The 22,149-nt window shown below is 59.1% G+C and overlaps 1 protein-coding gene across 4 annotated transcripts; it reads left to right on the top strand.

Annotated features, from left to right (window-relative positions):
- Positions 1 to 2,567: 2,567 nt before the first annotated feature.
- Positions 2,568 to 21,581, top strand: NDRG4 (NDRG family member 4). 4 transcript variants are annotated; one of them, XM_066327555.1, is made up of 17 exons: positions 2,568 to 2,763; positions 6,419 to 6,510; positions 6,963 to 7,007; positions 13,177 to 13,282; positions 14,495 to 14,615; positions 14,877 to 14,939; positions 15,136 to 15,196; positions 15,500 to 15,586; positions 15,682 to 15,738; positions 16,067 to 16,170; positions 16,715 to 16,771; positions 16,866 to 16,917; positions 17,494 to 17,541; positions 17,768 to 17,803; positions 18,003 to 18,054; positions 18,581 to 18,619; positions 19,240 to 21,581. In XM_066327555.1, exons 1-17 carry the CDS (start codon positions 2,727 to 2,729, stop codon positions 19,392 to 19,394), a joined length of 1,212 nt encoding a protein of 403 aa, XP_066183652.1. In that variant the 5' UTR covers positions 2,568 to 2,726; the 3' UTR covers positions 19,395 to 21,581. The 4 variants fall into 4 exon arrangements, with proteins under 4 accessions (XP_066183652.1, XP_066183653.1, XP_066183654.1 ...); XM_066327556.1 differs by lacking the exon at positions 18,581 to 18,619 and having other exon boundaries at positions 2,569 to 2,763; XM_066327557.1 differs by lacking the exons at positions 2,568 to 2,763; positions 6,419 to 6,510; positions 6,963 to 7,007 and adding an exon at positions 10,727 to 10,847.
- The last annotated feature ends 568 nt before the right edge of the window (positions 21,582 to 22,149 follow it).

Here is a 22,149-nt window from a genome sequence, read left to right as displayed (position 1 = left end):
TTTGGGATATGTCTCACCAACTTCTAATTCTCGTTTCCTCCTCTTTTGAATACCTTGACTGAAACAACTCATCCAAGGCCCAGGGCTGAGCAAAGCGGAACCAGCAGTCACTGGCTCCAAACAACGTTTTTATTTAAGGGCAAGAATAAAAACCTTACACTCACGCACAAATGAGGCTAAATTTAGCTGTGACTCCTCTGCACATCATCACTGGCCTGCCTGTGCCTCGAGGTGGTTCCTGATCCCCATGAAGCCCTTCGATACAGGCACATCGATCGTGCTGCTCCCCTGCACAGCCAGCCTGGGCAGCCAGCACATCTGCCCCAGGCTGCTTCCCCTCCTGCCCCCAGCTCAGCCCTGTGTGCAGCACAGGATGCAGCCTGGAACTGCCAGACGTGTGTCAAACCCTGCCCTGCCTCGGGCCTTGGATTCAGCCCTCTGCTTCCCATGCTGGTCACCTTTACATCCCTCTCTCCTGATGGCAGCCGTGTGCTCTGTCCACCACCGGCTGCCCACCACAGGATGGGTCCTTGTGGCGCTGCCAGCACTGGGGGCCACGGTGGGAAGTGTGACCAAGGAGTGCAGAGCTATCTGCAAAAGGGTTAGGGGTCCCAGCTGACTTCTGCTGGGTCGAGATGGCACCGTGGCAGCAGGAACTTTGGAGGGGAATTTTATGGTCCCTGCCTTTTTCATTAAATCTTTCCAGGTTTCTTCCAGAGACAGGAAAAATGAAAGGTCCCAGGGTCCTTAGTCCTGCCATCTCCCTCTTGCCATCAATGGCATCCACGGGTTCAGCAGTTCTGGCCCACTCTGCCTCTCTACTTGAAGGTGTGACTGCTGAGGAGGATATAAATCCCAAGCAGGAAAAATAATTTATTCCCTGGCAACTGAAGGAGGAGGAGAGGGTTTAAATGTGTGCAATGTCAGGAAGATCAGAACCAACGCTATCTCATCTCTGACCAGTTCAGAGAAAACCCCTTGGCTGCTGGACCCACAGAAGAGGGGGAAAAGCAGCGCTGAAGGCAGGGAAGATCTGATCCCATTGAAGTGCTAGGTGAGGGGCTGGCTCCTAGTTAAGGGATTTAAGAGTCCCCTGACATCATGGGCTTTTCCTCTCTTTGAGGTGAAAAGGCAAATGCAGCCTGGATGCAGAACTCGTGGTGACTCAGCGGGAGAGGTTGAAATCAGCTGAAATTTGGTTGCCATCCAAAAAGCCTGGGACAAGCTGTTAAAATGGATGTACCGGGGATGACTGTCGGTATGAGCAGATATTTCTCCAGTCCCTCAGCAGCTGTTTGTAGGATGAGCTGCCTGTGGTGGCTCTCAAGGCACCCCATTGCCCAGGAGGCAAAGGTGCCCTGAAGCAGAGGGGTCTGTTGGCTGGCTGAGGGGTGGTAAGACTGAGCTCTGAGATTCCTGATTCAACCCAGGTGCTGAAGAACCAAGCCCATTAATAGGAGGTGATGGGGTCCTCAGGAATTCCCCATGGGGATGTTTTGATAAAGGCCAGTTTGGGATGGCATGTCCTGTGCAGCTGCCTCAGGCAGCATGGGAGTGGAGGCTGTTACATCCCTAGACGTGGGGAAAAAAATCAGTTTAAGTGACACCAAACAAATACAGAGGAAGGAACAGTGGCAGGATGGACTTGTCCAGCTTGAAGACAAGCAGGATTCAACCCTTCCTCTGGGGCAGGCCAGGGCCCTCTGTCCTCAATGTCCCAATTGTCCCAATTCAGGAGAATTCAAGTGGTTCACAACCTCCTGTTCTGCCCCAAACAGCTGCCACCCTACACCTCCAGCATCAGTGTGTGTGTGGGGTCATCATGACCCCAGTCACAGCCTCCACTCTTGGGTGATCCTTCTTGACTGTCACATCTGCACTCCCTGGCAGACCCAGATCATTATGGCCCTGCTGTGGGGACCCTCATTGCACTGCTCCTTCTTATCCTGGAACCACCTGGCAACTTTGATTTGGACCATCCTGTGCTCAGGGGGACCTGCATTCCCATACCCCAGAGGATCCTCATGTCCCTTGTCATCCATGGTTTTTGTTCCTAGATAGTCCCAAGCCCTTTGTCCCTCAGGGCCCAACTCTCCAGGACTCCCTACACCCCTTGGCCACCTTGGCTGTGTTCAGGTATCATTGTTGTTCACAGGTCGCCTCTTGTCCCAGATCCTCCCCAAGCACTTTGATTATCACCCTCCCCTGCTCCTTGTGCACGGTCCAACCCCAAGGTTCCCACTGTCCCCTGCTGCTGGGACTCCACGACCACAGGGACCTGTTGGACCTACTGGCCATCACAGTCCCACAGTGGGACCTAAAGGTTTCCCTACAGGGTGATGTGTGCCCTCGGCAGCCTCCATCCCCCGCGCAGCCCCCAGCGCTCCGCGTAACTCCCGCAGTCTCCATCTCCCGCTCGCTCCCGCCTCCCTCGGCACCGTTGTTCTCCTGGTGCCCCCGTTCCCGATCCCGGCCCCGTCCCTCCCCTCCGGCCCCGGCGAGGGGAGGAGGATCCGGCCGGCGGGGCCGTGCCCAGCCCAGCCCCTGCGCCGCCCCGCGCACCTCGCACCGGCACCGGCACCGACACCGGCACCGGCACCGGCACCGACACCGGCACCGACACCGACACCGGCACCGACACCGGCTCCGGCTCCGCTCGCCCCCCGCGCCGGGGCCGCCGCCGCCCCTCGCAGCCCGCCCCGCCCGCCGGGACCCGCCGCCCCGGCATGAAGGTGCTCCGGCACAAGATCGAGCTCCTGACAGGTACGGCCCGGCCGGCAGCGGGGGGTGTCAGGAGGAGGGGCGATGGGGTGACGGGGCCGGCGGTGGCGAGAGCCTTCGGCCCCTGCCTGGGGATGGAGCTGCCCCCGGCCCTCCGCCGCCTGCCGTGGCTCCCGCAGGTGCGGGCTGCCGGCCTCGGCTCCTTGCCGGGCTCCGGGAGGTGACGCCTTGCTGCGGCGGGGGAAGCCCAGCCCGGGGCTGCTGGGGAAGGGGCAACGGAGCCGGCAGCCTCCCGGCAAAGGGGCCGCTCGGCAGACAGCCCGCGGGTGGCTGGAGCATCCCTGCGGTGCCTCCCCGCTCCTCAGCCAGCCTCCCCTGGGAGTCTCCGCGCTGCCCCGACGAATGCGCTGGCTGGGAAGGAGGCTGCTCTTAGCAACAGCCACTGCGAGACAGCCTGAGCCCCCACAAAGCCCCTGCCGCCACCGCCACCCCCAGACCACGCATCAGTGGCACCGTGTGCTCTCGCCGTGTGGCTGCCCGGTCCTGCACCCCTCAGTTGGTTTGTGGGGGCTGCTGGGTGCAGACCTGTGTCCCTCACGGGGTCAGAGATAGCTCTGGGTGTTCCTCCTGCACCGGTGGAGCAGGATGTGGCCCAGACTGTGTCACACTGGGCTTTTCCTTCACCCCACCGTGCTCCCCCATCGGTCCTGCTCGGGGGCAATGCTGTGGGCACACAGCCGTGGCTCAGACTGAGCTGCAAGTTCCCTTCCTCCCTCTCCCACCTCACTGAAGGCTGCCTTGGCTTCACTGCTGGCAGGGGCCAGCCCTCACTTCTCCTGATTTGTCTGCCTGTTTGTTGCACGCTGCTCAGTCAACCCGAGGTATCCGTGCCAACATCCTGTGGGCACCACATCCGTGCCAGGGCAGGACACAGGTAGTCAGTGTGGGGACTCCTGTGAGACTGAGGCAACATCTGAGGGATCCCTGCCCTGTGACCAAACATGTTCCCAACAGTGAAATGGAGCTTACAGCCTTGCCGTGGTCATGATAATAATAATAATAATAATAATAATAATAATAATAATAATAATGCTACAAGCTGATTCTCCTGCAGTTAGCCAGCAGTGGGCTGCAGATCCCTGGGGAGGGTAAGCCAATGTGGCTGTTCCTGTCCCCATCTATATACACAGTGCCAGGGCCCTGGTGGGACAGAGCACTAGTCCCAGACAGAACACTTATGTCCCGCTGGGTTTGGAACTGGTTGGGAATTAGGGAAGAGAAATGTCCTGGCTGTGCCTTGGAAACTGCTGCACCACACTGGGAAGGCAGAGTGGGAGCAGAGATGGGTGTGTTTGGGGTGATATCCTGGGAATGGGTGCTTGTTGAGGAGCATTGGGGTGAGCTGCAAGGAAAAGAGCTTGTTGCTGGGCACATTAACCTGGCATAAGATGGGAGCCAAGCTGTTTTGGCTAGGAGCCCTGGAGCTGTGGCTTCCTCACTGACAGCAAGTCCTCCACAGCGACAGTGGCCCAGTGGGGCTGGGTGAGACTGCCCACAGCCCCACAGCCACGCTGCCAGGAACAGGGATGAAGGTTCCTGTTCCACCCGGTTCCACCCGACGAAGGTGGCAACATGGCTGTGACCCTGCTTACTGATCCCTGGCTTCCTGATCCCTCCTCTGTTCCCACAGTCAGCACCACTTTAGGAGAGTGCCCATTCCCATGCTGGGGCTGCTGGTTGGGGCAGGGCTCTGCCAGATCCCCCCTCAGCCAGCTTTCCCCCCACCACGCGAACAAGGTCACGGGGCCTTTCCTCATGGCTCAGCCACCCTCCCTCCCATTTTAGCTGCAGGCTGTAATTATTAAAGGCATTCACCATACACTAAGTGCTGTTCCCAGCCACCCTGGGGCCGTGGCCACACGGTGGGTTGGTGTGCTCAGCGTGGGACGCTCCTGCTCTCTCCCAGACCCGGCTATCGGTGAGGCCGATTTTTCTCCTGGTTTTTCCCCCTGGGGTTGTGGGGTTGCTCGGTTGGTGGCTCTGCAGGCTGTGTTGGCTCAGCTGTGCTGGTGGGCTGCAGGCCAGGGTTGTCCTTGTGCACAGAGCCATCTTCCCAGCAGCAGCAGCCCAGCCTGGAGCAGTGTGCCCCTCTCTTGTGCCTCTCCATGGGGCTGGTGGCACCTCTCAACATCCCCCGGCCTGGTGGGACCCTCTGGGCAGGAGGTGACACAGAGACTCCTGGTGCTGGGTGCCCTGGGAATCTCGAGGGGCTTCGCAGTGGTGTTTCTCCCTCCAAACAGTTCTGGATTGTTGGATGGCTCCCAAGGAGCAAGGCAAAGTGCTGTGTCTGCAGAAAGCAGGCAGGTGGCACAGCCTGCTTGAGTTTTGAATGGAAAACCCGGTTGGAGGAACAAAACCCGACTTTGCAGGGGAGTTTATGACTAGTTCCTGTATTCCTGGTGGCCTTACAGTATTGGTGGCATTTCTTGGCCTTTCCACATCATCAGCCTGGACTGATCTAGGTTTGGAGGTGGACTAAGTGTGAAGCAGGCTCGGCTGAGCTGTGTGGATGGAGCAGGTCTGTGTCTGCTGCGGTGCTTGTACAGCCCAAACCATCTCTGTTATGTCCAGAGAGATTGCACAAGGGGGAGACAGCGGAGGGGATGTGGGATCAGTGCTGGCCCATTTGGAGAAGCAACAACTTGTACAAAGTCTTGGTCCTGTGGAAGGGGTGAAAACAGAGGCTGCAAAGGCAATGCCTGAGATTTGGATCCTGCTTTGATAATCCCCTGGCACTGGGACTTGCCAGTTACCCATCCCATTTAAACACAGGGGAGCTTGGACTATTCCTTGTATCCCCATGTCTTTCACCTTCTGTGTGCAGCCAGCTGCTGATCTCCTTGCTCTCTTTCGCTCTCTGAGCTGGGCTTGTGCCTGGGGGTGTTTTTGGAGATGCCAGTGTTGGCTGAGGTCAGCAGCGCCCAGTCTCACACCGCTGCTAGTGGTGGCTCCATGGAGAAGTCTGTCCCTCCAGGTCCTGGGGCTGAGATACCAACTGGCCAGCACCTGATTCATAGGCAAAGAGAAGACTTTGGGAGCAAAGGCTTCACATTTGGATTTCTCCCATCATTGCTATACAAAATTAAGTCTATCTCTCTGCTCTCTTTCTCCTTGGAACATCCCTCTGCCTCCCAGCACGGCTGAGAAACATTACCCCTCATTCTGCCTTTGCAGGGAGATCTCCCTCTGTCCCATCCATACCTATCTGCAGCCTAAAACTGGCAAAAATTTGGATTTTCTATCTTTGGCTGATGCTGAAAGCTGGGATGTGAATTTGTATGTTCTTGTTCTGAATTGGGTGCTTACTGAGGTAACCAGCATGGACAGAGGAGGTTGGTCCCTCAGTTTGCCCAAGACCATGCCCTGGAGATAGACCTCCCTTAACTGGGAGAACTGGACCTGGGTAGGAGCTGAGCTCACCTAGGCACTGCCTGCTCTCTGCCTGCTGCCAGATCTCAGCAGAGGGGCTCACTGCAGCCCCTGGACAAGTTGAAGCACCAAGTCCCTATAGTAGAAGGGTGGAATGAAGCTGATTTGGGTCCCATCCCTATGGGAGGGAGACCTGTGATGCTCTGGAGGGCTAGGGGATAGAGAACTGAGGCAGGACGTGCCCTGACATCTCCCTTGCCCTGGGCAGGGCTGCTGCTGCAGGAGATGACCATGGCAGGGCTGCATGAGCTGCGCTTCACCGAGGAGAAGCCGCTGCTGCGGGGACAGGACGCCGAGCTGGTGAGTTTGGTGACCATCCTGGCTCTGGCTCCTGCATGTGGGGCACCAGGACCTGGGAGCTTGGGAGGGGTTGTGTGCTGGCACTGGGCATATGTGTGGTACTTTGTGTGTGTGCTGGTTTTGGGGGCACATTTGTTGTGTGTGTGCTGGTGGTGATGAACCCACATGGCTGAGCACAAGTTCAGGTTTGGTGGGATGAGAGATGTGTGTGCAGAGGTTACACGTCATGCTAACACACATCTCTGTGTGTGCACACTTGCAGGCAACACGTGCACCTGCGTGCAGCTGCTGTGGAGGTGTGTGCATGTGCACATGTGGGCTCTGTGTCCCCTGTGTCCCCTGCAGCCCTGGGCAGTGAGTGCCTGTGGTGTCAGGGGGCTTTGTGAGCTGGGTGGGAGGGCGCTGCAAAAGTAAAGGGTGTCTCTGTCCCTAATGGCTCCTTCTCATCCCAGGATAACTCGGATGTGTTCCTCTCCACCGTGGACACAGACTGGAAGGTAGGACCAGCCACGGGAGGTGCTGCCCACCCCTGGGTTTCACATGGAACAGCAGCCTGTGCCTGGGGAAGGCTGTGGGGACTGAGTGGGCTCAGGGGTGTTGCTGTCCCTTTTTTCGCGGGGATGCAGTGCCTGGTCAGTGTCTGTTGGGGTTGCACATCCATCAGGGTCTTGTCAGAAGGGGACAGAGGGATGCTGTCAGGCATCTCTGTGCTGGCGCTTGGATGTGGCTGGTGGGCACTTGGCCATGGGCTGGGGACAAAACCTTTAAAACAGGCAATTTCTTCTCAGGAAGGCTGAGCTGCTTTTCCAGCCCCTTTACCATCGCCATGGCAATGGTTTCCCAGGCAATTCCAGCTCCCTGCTTACATAAAGATGTTTGAAAGCCTCTTTCTCTTCTGGAGGGCTGGGGCATTGCCCCCTATACCACCCACCTCTCTTGGAGAGCAGGGCCCCTCTGCTCCCTTGGCTGGCACCTGCCCATCTTGTAGCTCCATTTCTGCTCTCCAGACAAGCCCCATGATGCAGCTCTGGGACTCATGGGAGCTCAGCTCATGCCTGGCTCCCATGATGGTCTGCATCCCTCACACCTCTGCCCAGGCTCATCCTGCGCCAGGCTCCCTCTGTGGGGACCAGGGTAGTGGGGAGAGAGGGAAGTGGGGCTGCCAGCTTGCTGCCTGTCCCTCTCCCAAAGTGTTCCCCTGCCAGGGGACACCAGTGATTGACTTCAGGTTCTGTGCTGCCACTTTGCCAGCAGTGGGACCATGGGGAGAGCGGGCTTGGGTGGTGATGGCTGAGCCCTTGCAGGTGTGGCACTGAAACTACAGCACCTGTAAAGACAAAAAAAATGTGGATTTCATTCATCCTGGGATGAGGGCAGGGGAGCACAGGTCCCTGTTTTAGCAGTGCCCAGAATTTTGGGGCTGGTCCACTCAGTGTCTGTCACCCATGTGGGTGGGAGGGTGCAGCTGGTAAGGGATCAAGGCCTTTGGCAGGGTGCGGTGGTGGCTGCTGTGGTTCACAGAGTGAGACATATCTGATGGCCCTCTCAAAAGCCACAAAATAATTAAAATGGTGCCCTCCCCAGCAGAGAGAGCAGCAGAGTGTGCAGGGTTGGGCTGCTCCTTTCTCTGCAAGCTCAGGGCTTCTGTTGGCCACTGGAGGGGAAACCAAACCTCCTGATGTCACCAGAGTGAGAGAGAGGAGGGAGAGGAAGGCGAGGAGAGGAGGGAGGTGGCAGTGCCAGGCTGCCCAGAGCTCTCAGTAGCACCAGAGGCACCAGTGTGGCTCTTGCTCAGCTGTGCTGGGGCAGGGCTTGGTTGGCACACAGGGAATATTAAAGAGCAATGACCCTCCCAGGACAATTGGTGCGTATTTCAGGGGTTGGCCGCAGTGGCACTGAACTGTGTCCCTGGTGGTGCCTAAGTGGAGCAGCAAATGCCACAGGGATACACCTCCATGCCCTCAGGACCTAAAAAAAGGAACTGGGCAATGATCAAGGGAGCTTTTCCCAAGCCAGCTAGACCCTGTGTCCTCTTGGTTCCCCTCCAAGAGCCTCAGGATAGGGATGGGCTGAGTTTCCTGAGCTATGCCAGGGCAACCCCCTCCTTTTCTCCACTCTGACATTTGCAAGCTGGTGCACTGCAAAGGCTGGGGGCTGCCTGCCATTCCTTGGGGAGGTCTTACCCCACTTTTTAGGCTCACTTCCTTGGGATAATCCAATCCAGCCCCCAACTTAACTCTTCACTGTCTGTCTGCTCCTCCCTAGAGCCAGTCATTGATGGGATGCTCAGGCCTGGCTGGGGCAGTGGCAGGGACTGGGGAGCCCCCAGTTCTGCCACCAGCCAAAGTAAAGCCCTTAGGACATAAGCCAAGGTGCAGGAGAGCTAGGGGCAGGTGCCCTGGGATTTGGGTGCCCTGGATTTTGCAGGAGGTCTGGGCCACCCGCCAGGCAAGTGGGATAGCAGCCAAGGCAGTGGTGATCCCATTTGATGCTATTCAAGCAAAGTCAGCCTTGCTCAGCCCTCCCATCTCCCTGAAGCCCTTTTGCATTCACCTTGGCTCTGCCACCCCTTCTGTTTTCTATCAACCACTTTCTGTCTTTTTTTTTGTCCCTCTGCATCTCTTTGTTTTTCTCCTGGGGGCTGTGGCTGTCATGGTCTTTGGCTTCACAGGCAGCAGGGCTGGGGAAAGCAAAAATGGCACCTGGAGTGCCAGGAGTCATCTAGGAGCTGGGCTTCCCCACCACACACGGTCCTTCATTCACAGAGATGCCTCTTCCCAGGCCTGGGTCGGAGCTCCCCACAGGACAAAGCAGAGCACAGTGAAGCCTCTCTGGTGGAGGCAGTGTGACTGTCTGTCCTCTCTCCCACTCCGGACCATCTGGCTGTGCAGCCCTGGATTATTTGTAGGACATTGTTTTTAGTAGGTTCCTGAAGGCATTGAAGGGACTGTGGGACTTCTCCATCCACAATTGCCCAGCTTTGTGCCCGTCATGCCAAGCTGGGCAGGGCAGGGCAGGCAGGGTGCAGGGGGAGGGCAGCCACAGACTGCTGGGAGGTTTGGGGCTGTGGTGGTAAGAGGCCTCATTGGAATCAGGGAAGAAATAATCTGCCTGCACATAGGAGAATACTCACACATGTGTGTATGCACACAGCACGTGTCAGTCCAGGGACACGATCCAACCCCTTGGAGCTGCTGGATTGCCCCTCCTCCTGCTTTATTTGCCTGCCTTGGCAATGCCCAGGTCAGGGCTAAGCCTGCACATGCCCTGCATGCCATCATTCCACAGCAGGCGGGACGAGTGTGCTGCTGGGTGCGGTGACACACGTGTCTGGGCAGTGTTTACATGTGCATTGGAGTGTGCCCCTCTCTGCACACCTGTGTGCCCCTCTGTGCACAGGTGTACAAGTTTCTGCAGGTGTGCAGCTCGCTGTGCACACACCAGCATCAGTGCTGGCCGTGCCATCCATGCTGAGCACAGGGCAGGAGGATGCAGCAGGTGTGCTCCTGGTACATGACCACGACACACATGTACAGGAACACGCACTGACACACACAGGGCCTGGCCTCCTGGCCTGGGGGAGATGCCACAATCATTCTCTGGGGTGCCTATGCTTTGACGTGGGCATGGTATCAATTTCTCCAGTTTTCCCAGTGCCGGACAGGGTTTTGCCTGGCCCCTGTGTGTCTGTGTGGGTACGTGTTCCTGTGCATGTACACGCGTGCTCACGTGCCCGTGGCACAGCACGCCTGCCGTGTCCCTCTCCCGGTTTTTGGGCTGTGTCCCTCTGTGGCTGTGTGCGCTGCCCGCTGCCCGGGCACGGCTGCAGGCCCTTGGCCCGGGCTCGGCTCGGCTCCGGGGGTCGGTGTGGGGCTGGAGCCGGGTGTGTGCAGTGGGCACAGGGAGCGCTGCCCTGACCGTGCCGGGGCTGCTCTACGGGATGCGAGTCCCGACAGCCCGCCTGCCTCCGTCTGCCGAGAGAGGGAAGATGGAGAAGGTACCGCACGGTGCCAGGCGTTTTTCCTTCATAAACAAGGGTATTTGGGGCCAATTGGAGCATGAATAATTCCCGCGGCAGCCAATGGCTGAGTGCTGGCTCCATCGCGGCGCTCGCCTGCAATGGAGGCCAGACCTGCCGAGGGGGAAGGGCGAGGGAGGGCTTAGCGCAGGGCTGGGGCTCCGCTATAAATCGGGGCGAGGGGCTGAGCCAGCGCAGAGCTCCGCTTCGCCCCGGCCGCTGCATCACTGTGCCCCACGCCGGGACCTCCAGCTTGGCCCACGCTGCCTGAGCATCCTCGTCCGCCCAGTTCCTCACCATGCCGGAGTGCTGGGATGGGGTAGGTACCGCCGTTCCGTGCTCGCTGCCCTCCATCCCTCCATCCCCAGGTGTTTTGCCCCAGCGTCTCTCCCGCTTGCCCAGGCTGGGCCTTTGCACCCAGCAGGGCTCGGCGTGGGGCAGGCAGGCATTGGGGCACGGAGGACCCTGCTGGGGAGCCCTTCCTTCTCCCAGCCCTGCTGCCGCATCCCTGATGTGCTGCAGGTTTTGGGGACGCATTGTCCTTGAGCGTGTCCTCCCCGAGCCCGGCAGAGATGCTGTGCCGAGGCTGAGGCCGAGCAGCCGTGGCCCGTGCTGGGGCTGTGTGCTGACAGGGGCAGACTGCCCCTTGCCCACCCCCCGAGCTGCAGAGGGAGAGGGTCTCTGGCTGTTTTGAATCAACCCCTCAGTTGTTTTCTGGCCTCTGCGGTGGTGGCAACACCCGATGGCAACAGGCTGGTGCAGAGGGGGTCAGTGAGGTGGGAGCACTGCAGCGGTGAGCAGGTAGCCGGGACGTGGATGGGCTCTGTCAGACACCTGTGGGTGCTGAGACCCCCATGGCGCCCCTTGCTGGGGCTGTGGGTTCTCTTTGCCCCTCTCTCCTTGCTGCCTGCATGCCCTGCATCTCCTGCATCCCAAGCCTCTTCCCCCAGCGAGCATCCCTGCGGCAAAGGGCAGGGCTGTGGTAGCCAGCGGTGCTGCAGAGGCTGCACCACGGGCAGGATGTGCCTGGCTTGGTGAGGGGCAGGAAGGAGCAGTGCTGAGGATGGATCTGCTCCTTGGATTTTGGGGTAGGATTGAATGCTGAGCTGTTGGGGCTGTGATGAGGACCACGAGGATGATGATGGCAAGGAGACAGCTCTGTGTCCAGGACCAGACCACATGGATGCCTCCTGCTCTGTGACCTTGGGCCAGGCCCTTCCTCTGCCTCAGTGTCCCAATCCGTTGTTGCAGATGGATGTCACTGCTCAGGGACTTCTGCCTGATGTAGCTGCAGGGGGTGGAGGGACAGCTGTGGATGAGGGCTGGGGTCAGGGTGTCCTTGGGAGCCAAGAGATGTCTCCACAGAGCCCTGGATCTGCTTTTGGCCACTGTGTTCCCCCAGGGACAGCAGGTCTCAGTGAGGGGAGGCACTGCAGTGAGGAGACCCTGTCCCCAGGCAGTTCCTTCCACCCAGGCCCGTGTCCTTCAGAGTCCTTGGTGGCGCGTAACCCGCGTGAGCATCCACGTACCTGCTCCCCTCCCACCAGCCCAGACATGGGGCTGCCAGGGCCAGCAGCAAGGCCCATGATGCTTGGGCACCCTGCCATCATCTCCTGCCCTGCCCTGCTCAGGGCATGATGCTCCTGCACCCAGCAGATCCCAGCCTTGATGTCACAGCTGCTGCACTGGCTGGAAGGCACGGGCATCTGGAGGGAAGCTCTGGGTCCTTGTCCTTGGGGAGCATCTGGGCTCAGTTTCCTGTGCTGGCTGGGAGCTAGGGCCAGGATGTGGAAGGAAAGGAGCTCTCCTAGACAGGGAAACTGAGGCACGGCGTAGTTTCTGTCTCTGCGTAGAGGCACTGCCATTTCAGACCAGGGGTTTTGAAGTTACTCTAGCTGTAATTTTGTGATCAGGTTGCTGCATTTCCTGGAGTGCTGTCCAGGGTCTGACCTCTGCCTGTTTGTCCCAGATACATCAAACCTGCACCCAGCTGGGCCATGCTGTGAACCCCTACCCTGTTGCCAAAAATTTTCTCAGTCTCAAGCCCTTGAAGATATCCTTTCCTGTCCTGTGGTCTACCTGTCCCATCCTATTATCCTCCTCTCTCAAGTGCTCTTGGATCCATCCCTTGATACCATCCTGTGATCCCATCCCATGATAAAAACATCCAATCCCACATCCTGTGATCCTATCCAAAGTCAAACCTTCCCCTTCCCTTCCCTTCCCTTCCCTTCCCTTCCCTTCCCTTCCCTTCCCTTCCCTTCCCTTCCCTTCCCTTCCCTTCCCTTCCCTTCCCTTCCCTTCCCTTCCCTTCCCTTCCCTTCCCTTCCCTTCCCTTCCCTTCCCTTCCCTTCCCTTCCCTTCCCTTCCCTTCCCTTCCCTTCCCTTCCCTTCCCTTCCCTTCCCTTCCCTTCCCTTCCCTTCCCTTCCCTTCCCTTCCCTTCCCTTCCCTTCCCATCCCATGTGATTTGTCCTGCTTTCTACCCCCTCTGGGATGCCCAGAGCTTTTCTTTTTCCTGGGACAGCTGCTCCTCTTTCCCATGTCTTCCCATGGGAGCCAGCCAGTGAAGGGTGTGATGGCAGGGCAAGAGAGGATGAAAGGATGTCTTGGGGCAGGTGGGCATCACCCCATCTCTCCTCTTCCCCAGGAACACGACATTGAGACCCCCTATGGGCTGCTGCACGTGGTCATCCGGGGCTCTCCCAAGGGGAACCGCCCGGCCATCCTGACCTACCACGATGTGGGCCTCAACCGTGAGTGCTGCTGCTGGGCTGGGGCTGCAGGGCAGGCAGGGGTGAGCCCGAGGCTCTGTGGGGTGCCAGGAGAGCACCCCTGGCTCAGCTCCTTTTCCTCCACCCATGCCTGCACGGGGTCCTCCCAGGCATCTGAAAGCACCAGGAGAGTTTGGATGCTCAGCTGGACACAAAGCCCAGGCCAGGCACAGCCAGGAGGGCTTGGCCACCCCAGTGCTAGCTGCCTGCCTGCCCACACCAGGCAGGGATGGGACGTGGGGGATGCTGGGCTGGTCCTCACTGCCGCTGCCAGCCCGTTGGTATTCAGAGCATGGACCCAGCTGGCAGCAGAGCATAGTGGGGGACAAAAGAGACTGGGAATAGCAGGGAAAGGAGGGACCCCGAGCTGAGGCTCTGATGTGGAGATGCTGCACTTTCTGTCAGCCTGGAGCTGCACCCCAGAGCCCTGTCTGCCCTGTCTCGAGCTGTGCCCTCCAGCTGAGCCAGAATGCCCAATTTCCCGCAAGTGGGGAGAAGCATCTCCCGCTCTGCTGGCGGCTGAGGCTGAGTCACTGACACACTACATGAGCTGTGTCACCGTTGCAGCAGCTCTGGCTGTTCAGGCACACGTCATGCTGGCTGCAACGGGCCTTACAACCTGCCTCACCCCACGTTTTGGGAGGGATGTCCCAGCACTGATGCCATGGGATAGGACCCCGCCAAGCCCCAGCAGTGTCTGTGTCCCACTGCAGGGGTGGGGTCTTGTCCACAGCAGCACCAGGGATGTTTCTTCAACTCTTTCCAAGCAGGGACATTTGCAGCTGTTCCTCAAATCCTGCATTTTCTTGAGCTCTTCCTGGGGATTTTGGACGGGGTTAGTACCCCAGGCTGCTAATCCTCCTACCCACTGGGTGGTCTTGCAGGGCTGGGCTCTGCATCCCTCAGTTTTGTCCTTCTGAGTCAGTGAGGTCACCACAAACTCCTCATTCTCCTGGCTGTGTGTGTCCATCCCCATGCCTCTGACACCTGTAGGGATGCAGCCCTTGCTACTGCAGACCCAGTAGCTGTGGTCTCTCCTGTGAGGACAAGGAGCCTGGAGGGGAGGGGATGGGATGGTGTGTCACCTCCTGGGTGGCAGTGGGAGGGGTGGTCAGCTTCTGTCCATGCTCCCCTCACCCACTAGGCCCCAGTGTCAGGGTGTTTGGTCTCTGATACCCACCTGTCCTTTGACAGACAAGCTTTGTTTCAACACCTTCTTCAACTACGAGGACATGCAGGAGATCACGAAGCACTTTGTGGTGTGCCACGTGGATGCACCAGGACAGCAGGCAGGAGCCTCACAGTTCCCTCAGGGGTAGGTGCCAGCTGCAGGGGCTCACTGTGCCTGCTGGGGTGTCACCTCTCTGCCCCTTGGGTTGTTGCTGCCTGGCAGTTGTGCCCTGCCTGTGGGTCCTTCCAAACTGCCAAAGCGTGTGCAGACAAAGGGTGGGCAATAGGGTGGTTTGCAGGTGGGTGGCATTTCCCTGCCCATTTCAGGCAGCCCAGCTGCCCTGTCCCAGACACTCTGCTCTGAGCAGGTTCCATAACCACCATCCTGTGCCTCCCTGTGCCACAGGTACCAGTATCCTTCCATGGACCAGCTGGCTGCCATGTTACCCAGCGTGGTGCAGCATTTCGGGTGAGTCAGCCTCTCTTCCATGGCTGCTGGCTGAGGGTCCTGGGCAGGGAGATGGACATAAGACAAGGATTTGGGGCTGGGGCAGTTGTCCCTGTAAACTGGCATCCTGCAAGTCTTCTTGTTGTGGGTGGGGGGGTGTCCCAGGGAATGTGTTGGAGCTTGCTGTCCCCTCATATAGACCTCTCCATACTTCCAGGTTCAAGTATGTGATCGGGATCGGTGTTGGGGCAGGAGCCTACGTGCTGGCCAAGTTTGCGGTGAGCCTGGGGCTGGGATGGGCTGGCCTTGAGTTGTTTGTACCTGCAGTGAGTCCAGGGCATGGGGAAGAGCAGGAGCTGATATCTCCAGGCAGTCTCTGTTGCTGCAAAGGCTCCTGGAGGGCTGGGGGACCCAGGACAGCAGTGCCAAGGCCACAGTGGCTGGGCAGTCTCGCCACAGGTCTCCCATTGCTCCCAGGACAGGGTCACATCGGCTCCATGCAATGCCTGTGCAGTGGCTCTGGTGGGGGGCTGCCCAGGGCATATCTCCCCTCTGAGCCTCTCCCCTCTTGCTCACTGCAGCTCATCTTCCCTGACCTGGTCGAAGGGCTGGTCCTTATGAACATCGACCCCAACGGCAAAGGCTGGATTGACTGGGCAGCTGCTAAGGTGGGCAGGGCCCCCACCTCTCCTCCCAGTCCTGGTGGCTTCCTGGGGCAGGAGGCAGCCAGGGCAGTGCAGTAACTCCCTCTGCTCCTCCACAGCTCTCTGGCCTCACCAGCACGCTGCCGGACATTGTCCTGTCCCACCTGTTCAGCCAGGTAAGGGCTGTGCATCCTCTGGGCCCCTGCCACCAGTCCCCAGCCCAGCATCCCAGCTGGGCCACCCAGGCTGTGCCCTGCCAGGTGCCACAGTGCCATTGGACCTGTCCCATGTGCAGGGTTTGGATCAGCCGAGCCCTGCCTGGTCTGAGGCATAACCTTGATGAGTGGTGACTCATGCCCATGTCCTGTCTGGGTGTGCTGCCTGCAGCACCACTGTGCCCAGCATCCTCCTCCTCATCTGTGCTGGCTGGCACAGCATGGGCAGGACTGGGGGAACAGGGTGTCTCCCCAGCACCTGCCCTGATCTCCATCCTTGCCACCACAGGAAGAGCTGATGAACAACACGGAGCTGGTGCAGAGCTACCGGCAGCAGATCGGCAGTGTGGTGAACCAGTTCAACCTCCAGCTCTTCCTCAACATGTACAATGGGTGAGTGCTCCAGGCAGCCCTGCTGCTGGGCTGTGTCCTGTCTGTGCTAGGGCGAGGGGCTGCAGTGCTGGTGGGTGGCTCTGAGGTCACTGTGGGAACCCAGACCCCTGCTGGGTGCTGTCATCACCCTCCACTGCATGCAGGCAGCAGTGCAAAGTTGTCTGCCACTGCTGGCAGGGGATATGGGAGTGGTGGTATGTGAGCTAAAGCCTTGCCATGTCCCAGAGTCCACCGTCATGGGTACCCATTCCCACATCTCCTCCTGCACTGGGTGCTGGCACAGACCTGGGAAAGGGGTCAGAGATGCTGTCCCATGCATCCAGGGGGTTGAGAGCCCTGCCATTCTGCTGGGTCCTGCAGCCTGTGGCACAGGCTCTGCTTGGGGTGTGGCAGAGATGGCTATGGCATCCTCCATGCACAAGGTGCCAGGACAGCAGGGCTGGGTGTGGCTTCTCGGGGCTGACAGGGGCCTGATTCTTGTGCTATGGCATGGGTGGTGGCATCTGCCCATGGGCTCACACTGGCCTTCTTTCTCCTCCATCAGCCGCAGGGACCTGGACATCAACCGGCCTGGGACTGTGCCCAATGCCAAGACGCTGCGGTAAGAGTCACTGGCAAGTCACAGAGGGGTCCTGGGGCAGTGGAATTCACTCAGACCAGCCCCTGACCAGGCCCCTTTCTCCTCTCACTTCCAGCTGCCCCGTGATGCTGGTGGTGGGAGACAACGCGCCTGCTGAGGAGGGGGTGGTGAGTGATGGGGCAGTTCCTGTGCGGTGGCAGGTGGGCGGTGCACGGGCACGCTCGGGTTCACTGCCTGCTCAGACATGTGGCAGCTGCTGCGAGTGGGAGTGTGCTCGTGTGCAGACCCTCCGCTTGTGTGGGCACCTGTGCACATACAGCTGCGTGTGGCTGCCACATCTGGAAAACTTTCCCTTCCTCATGTGCCCAGATGTGCTTGCACTGTGCACGCTCTGTGCCCTGGCACACGGGCACACTCCCTGCCTGGCCACCTGCACCCACACAACTGCTGGCAGTTGTGTGCGTGTACACACATGTGTGACACAGAATGCCTCCCCAGTCCCCTCACCTCCTGTTCCAGTCCCCGCCCTTGCCCTTGTCCTCCTTGATAGGAAGAAAGTCCCCTCTGTCCCACGGCAGGGGATGGTGGTCCTGCAGGCTCAGGGCTCCCCTAGTGCCCTGTCTGTTCCTGGCTGGGGTAGGATTTGCCAGATGGAATGCTGTGGGCCTGTGGTGGTACATGTGGACGACTTCTGCTTGGCTCCTGGCTTCCTAGGCTGCTAATGTCATCTCTCCGGCCCACAGGTGGAGTGTAACTCCAAGCTGGATCCCACCAACACCACATTCCTGAAGGTAGGCTGGTGGCAAGAGGCAGCTGTCTATGAAGTGCTCCACTGCCTTCTGCCCCAGGGCTGCAGGGTGTACCCATCTCCCCATTCCAGGTCCATCATGGCCCTTGGAGCTGGGGGCGTATGGGGAGAGCAGGGTGACCCCAGCAGTGGCGTCCTGCCAGTGGGTACTAAGGGATGGTGGGTGGTAGAGGCACCCTCCCAAGCTAAGCAGGACCTTCTCTTTGCAGATGGCTGACTCTGGTGGGCTGCCCCAGGTCACACAGGTGAGCCCTCACAATTTCCCCAGTTACCTGGGCATATTGGGCCTTGAGACATGCACTTGTGCTGTCCTTGGCTAGCTGGGGATGGGTTGATGAGGGCATAGGGGTCTCACACTGGGGCTGCCAGAAGCTGCTCAGGGCTGCAAGGGGATCTCAATCTCAGTGCTGCCTCAGCTCAGCTCACCCTGCTCTCTCCCTACAGCCAGGCAAGCTGACTGAAGCCTTCAAGTACTTCCTGCAAGGCATGGGCTACAGTGAGTGCTGGGGCTGGGTGTGGGGCTGGTGTGGGTCTGTGTGTGTGCTGGTGTGCACAAGTGCTGGCCTGCTGCAGGTCTGTCTGTCCGTGTGTCTGCAGGGGTGTACAGGCTCTGTGTGCACACAGATCTGTGTACAAGGGCTCTGTGTGTACATATGTGTGTGTCAGGCTCCCTGTGTAGGTGTGCACGTGTGTGTGTGGGCATGCACGAGCAGGGGCTGTGTGTGTGCAACAAAGATAAGCAAGAGCCCACGTGCAGAAGTCTGTGCATGTGTGTGTGCAGAGTTTATGGCTGTGTGTGTGTGTTTATACCTGTGTGTGCATGCTTGCAGAAGTCCCCGTGCACCTGTGTGTGTGTACAGGTCTGTAGCACATGTGTGTTTGTGTGTGTGCAGTCTGTGTGCACAGGGACAGCTCCGTGTGCAGGCACACGTGGGCTGGGCAGGGGCTCCTGGCCCAGCAGAGCAGCAGACAGGGCTGACACTCTCTCTCTGCCCTCCCTGCCCTGCTCCTGCCCCTGCCAGTCACCCACCTGAAGGATCGGAGGCTGAGTGGAGGCACAGGTACCGCTCAGTGCCCGCTGCTGCATGGTGCCTGCCTGGCCTGTGCCCTCGAGCTGCCTGGGCACCTTTGGGAACAGCCTGGGTGCAGGACTGGCCCTTCCCAGCCAGACGCCCACTGCCTCGCTCCGCTTTGCCTGACATGGCACCCTGAGCCAGGGCTGGGGGCTGAGAAATGGCATTCAGAGAATTCCCCCGCCATGCAGGCACGGTCTTGGCAGTGTGCCCACCGTGCCCTCCTCCTGCAGGCCAGGAGCTGTGTCCACCAGGGCACATCCTGGCTGGGGGAGGGTGTCACCTTCCCTGCACACCCTGGGGAGCCAGGGGAGCTCTGATCCCAGCTCACTCCTTTCATGGAGCATGGCAGTCAGGGGTCCCCACTGCCTGATGCCCAGAGGTTGCATGCCCAGGAGTGAGCCTGGTGCTCAGCCTGCCCCAGAGCACCCCTGCCCTGCTGTCCCTTACCAGCCTGGAGCTGCTCATGTTGTCACAGCACCGCTTGCTGCAAGCTTGTGCCCAGGCTCAGTCGCATCGGGGAGCAGGGCTGGTGGCAATGTTGGCTCAGGTCCCTCAGGTTTTCGGAGGGATCTGAGCACCCCGGCCGTGTCTCTGTGCCCGTGCAGTGCCATCTGCCAGCATGACCCGCCTGGCACGCTCCCGCACGGCCTCCCTCACCAGCGCCAGCTCCGTGGATGGCACCCGCCCACGGGCCTGCACCCACTCGGAGAGCACCGAGGCCATGGGGCAGATCAACCACACCATGGAGGTATCGTGCTGAGGTCCACGCCCGCCGCCGACGTCTCCTTCAGAGCCATCTCCCATCCGTCAGCATCCCGCCAGCACCCACCCGCCCCGTGGACATCCTCCACCAGGGCCCTCGCTTCTTCGGGGTCAATTTGTCTTCTTTGCCGTTGGCCTCATCCCCTTGTCTGGTACAGGAGAAGGAGAGGGGCTTTGTCCAGCAGTCACACTTGGTTCTGCACTGGTCCTCACCCTCCCTAGCATCGGCCTGGCCCCGGCTTGGGAGGGTGGGTGGCAGGGGGACAGGGCCAGGATGGGGTAGCAGGGTCAGGGTGGTGAGATGGGGACAGGATGGTGGGGTGGGATGGTATGATGGGATGGGACAGCACGTGGAGAGGACACAAGAGGTAGGTTGGTCTCCCAAGCTCAACTGATGGCTGACCAAAAGGAAGATGGAAACAGGGAGCAGCACTTACTGAGAGGTCACTGGTCTGTTCCTAGGGATGCAGTTTTCATTTCTCCCTGATGGCACTCTCTAGGGAGAGCTAGCATGGGATCCCCCAGCACACCCAGGACTTGCTACCCCAGAGCTGGCTGAGCCTCGTGAGAAATCACATCCCAAACTGTCCCTTTGCCCTGGTCATGTACCCTGAGGGCTGCCCTGGGGCAAGTGAAGAGAGGTCAGCCCTACGCCAGAAGCTATAAGGGCAGGAGGGTGGCCTGAGTGTCCCCCTGCCTCTGCCCATGCCCTCACCAGAGGAGGCACTTCCTTTGTCCCTTGTTACAAGAAGGACAATTACCACCAGATATGCAATGGGGAGGGGGGAATTGGCTGGCTTGGCCCCTGTCACACTGTCAGTTCCACTCCCAGCTCTTGGGCTGAGCCTGCCAGGGTCCAGAGGCCACTATTGTAGGGGATGTCACACAGCAAATCCCACCTCAAGTTTTGCCACAACCTGTGGGTGTCATCACCGAGGAGCCATTAGCAATAAGATGAGACACTCCCCCCACCACGCTCGGGAGCCTTCAGTACCCTCTGCCCCGCAGGGTGCCTCACCACAAGGTGCTGGCAGTGTGGGCTGACCCATGGGATGTGGGGAGCACTCCCTGGTCTGGCTTTGCCCACACGGCTGGCCAGACCCACCATGGCTCCCCAAATCCACATCCCTATCTCCAGCATTTGCCTGTGCACTGAGCGAGGCAGGGCGTCTCTCAAGGGCTTGGCTCCCCCTGGGCCGTGGGGCCCCATCTGGCCACCAACTCCAGGTGGCTCTTGTCTCTTGCCCTAGGCGTGGAGACCCTGTCATTGCATAACCCCAGTGATGGCCACCCAGCCTCTGCTGCCAGAGCAGCAGTGCCCAGCCCCTCCTGTGTGTGCTCTGAGGCACAGGTAAGGATGGCCCTGGCTCTAGTGATGGGTGCTCAGGTCTCTGTAGGTGGTCCATGGGGGCCTGAGCAGGGAACTCAGCAGGTGCCACCACCTGGGCGAGCAGAACCAGCCCGCTGGAAGCAGGTCCCACCCAGCCCCACAAAAGCATTCTACCCTCAGACCCCATCCCTGCTCCCCAGTGAAGGGCAGAGGTCCTGGGGCTCCCAGCGGGTGTATGAGGGCTTGTGGCCCTGAGACCCGAGCTCCACCCAAACCCTCCCATAGTAAAAGGCCACCCCAAAACACCAGTGTCCCCCTTTGTCCCCCACTTTGTTCTGCTGTGTGCTTCCCTCTTGGTGTGACTCTGAAAGCTATGTAGCTCCTTTTTACGGTAGATACCGCTGCGATCTCTTGTTTTCTCAGCGTGTCCTTCCAGATGATATATATATATAAATACCTATACATAATATATATATAAGGGTTTGCCCAATCCCTGACCTTTTTGGGTTCACTCCTCCTTGCATTCTTGTCCAAGCAGTGCCGTGTGGTTTCCCTGGAGGTGGTGTGGCCGTGCTCGCCTTCAGTTCCTCACCTTGGTTTTGTTGATTGGTTGGTTTGGTTTCCCCTGGTGGTTTGTTCTTTTGATTTTTGTTGGTTTTCCTTTTTTTCCCAGTCACAGCGGAATTTAACACATTTTCCTGTCTGAGTGCAGCCTGGTTTTGTCACAGCGGCACCGAGGCCGCAGCACTCATGAGACAGCAATATGTAAACCGGATTTAACTAACCTGTTGCTGTAGAGAGGAGTTACTGTGTTGGAAATAAACCAACAAACTAATAAAGATGTTAAGAACCTGCTGTGTTCTTTACAACATGCTGCAGGGAAATGGGTCTGAGCCCACCTGGGGCCTGCCTGCAGAGACCTGGCAGGCACGGAGGACCAGAGTGACACACCTTGGCCACCAACGCCACTAGTGATGCCCAAGGAAGAGTGGCCAGGGCCCCAGGGTGCACATGGGGGAAAGCTGTGGGGTGCTTTGGCTTTGGGGTAGCCACAGGCAGGCTGCCCTACATGTAAAAAGTGGATGAGGGCTGGAAAGCTGCCAGCTGTAGCCCAACGAGGTTGGATCCAAGGGGTGTCCGCTGGGGAAGAAAAGATCTGTGGCTGCACAGCTCTAGGGATGAGCAGGGTCCTCGGGAGATTCAGCTTCCCTGTCCACTGCCAGGACCCCTGTTTGTTTCCCCATCAAGGTCTAAGTGTCCCAGGCCATAGCCCTTTCCCAGGTACTGCATGAAGTCCTAACTGGGAAGGATCCTGTCCCTACATCCTTGTCCCTGTTTGAGTGTGTCAGTGTCTGCCTTGTGCTGGGTCACTCCAGACTGGTCCCAGTGCCTGCAGAGGGGCCCAGAGCCAAAGCATGGAGAC

This window comes from Sylvia atricapilla, chromosome 12 (genome assembly GCF_009819655.1).
Source record: "Sylvia atricapilla isolate bSylAtr1 chromosome 12, bSylAtr1.pri, whole genome shotgun sequence".
NCBI lineage: Eukaryota > Metazoa > Chordata > Aves > Passeriformes > Sylviidae > Sylvia > Sylvia atricapilla.
The sequence above is the reverse complement of the archived record's forward strand: the minus strand, read 5'-3'. Positions and strand labels throughout refer to the sequence as shown.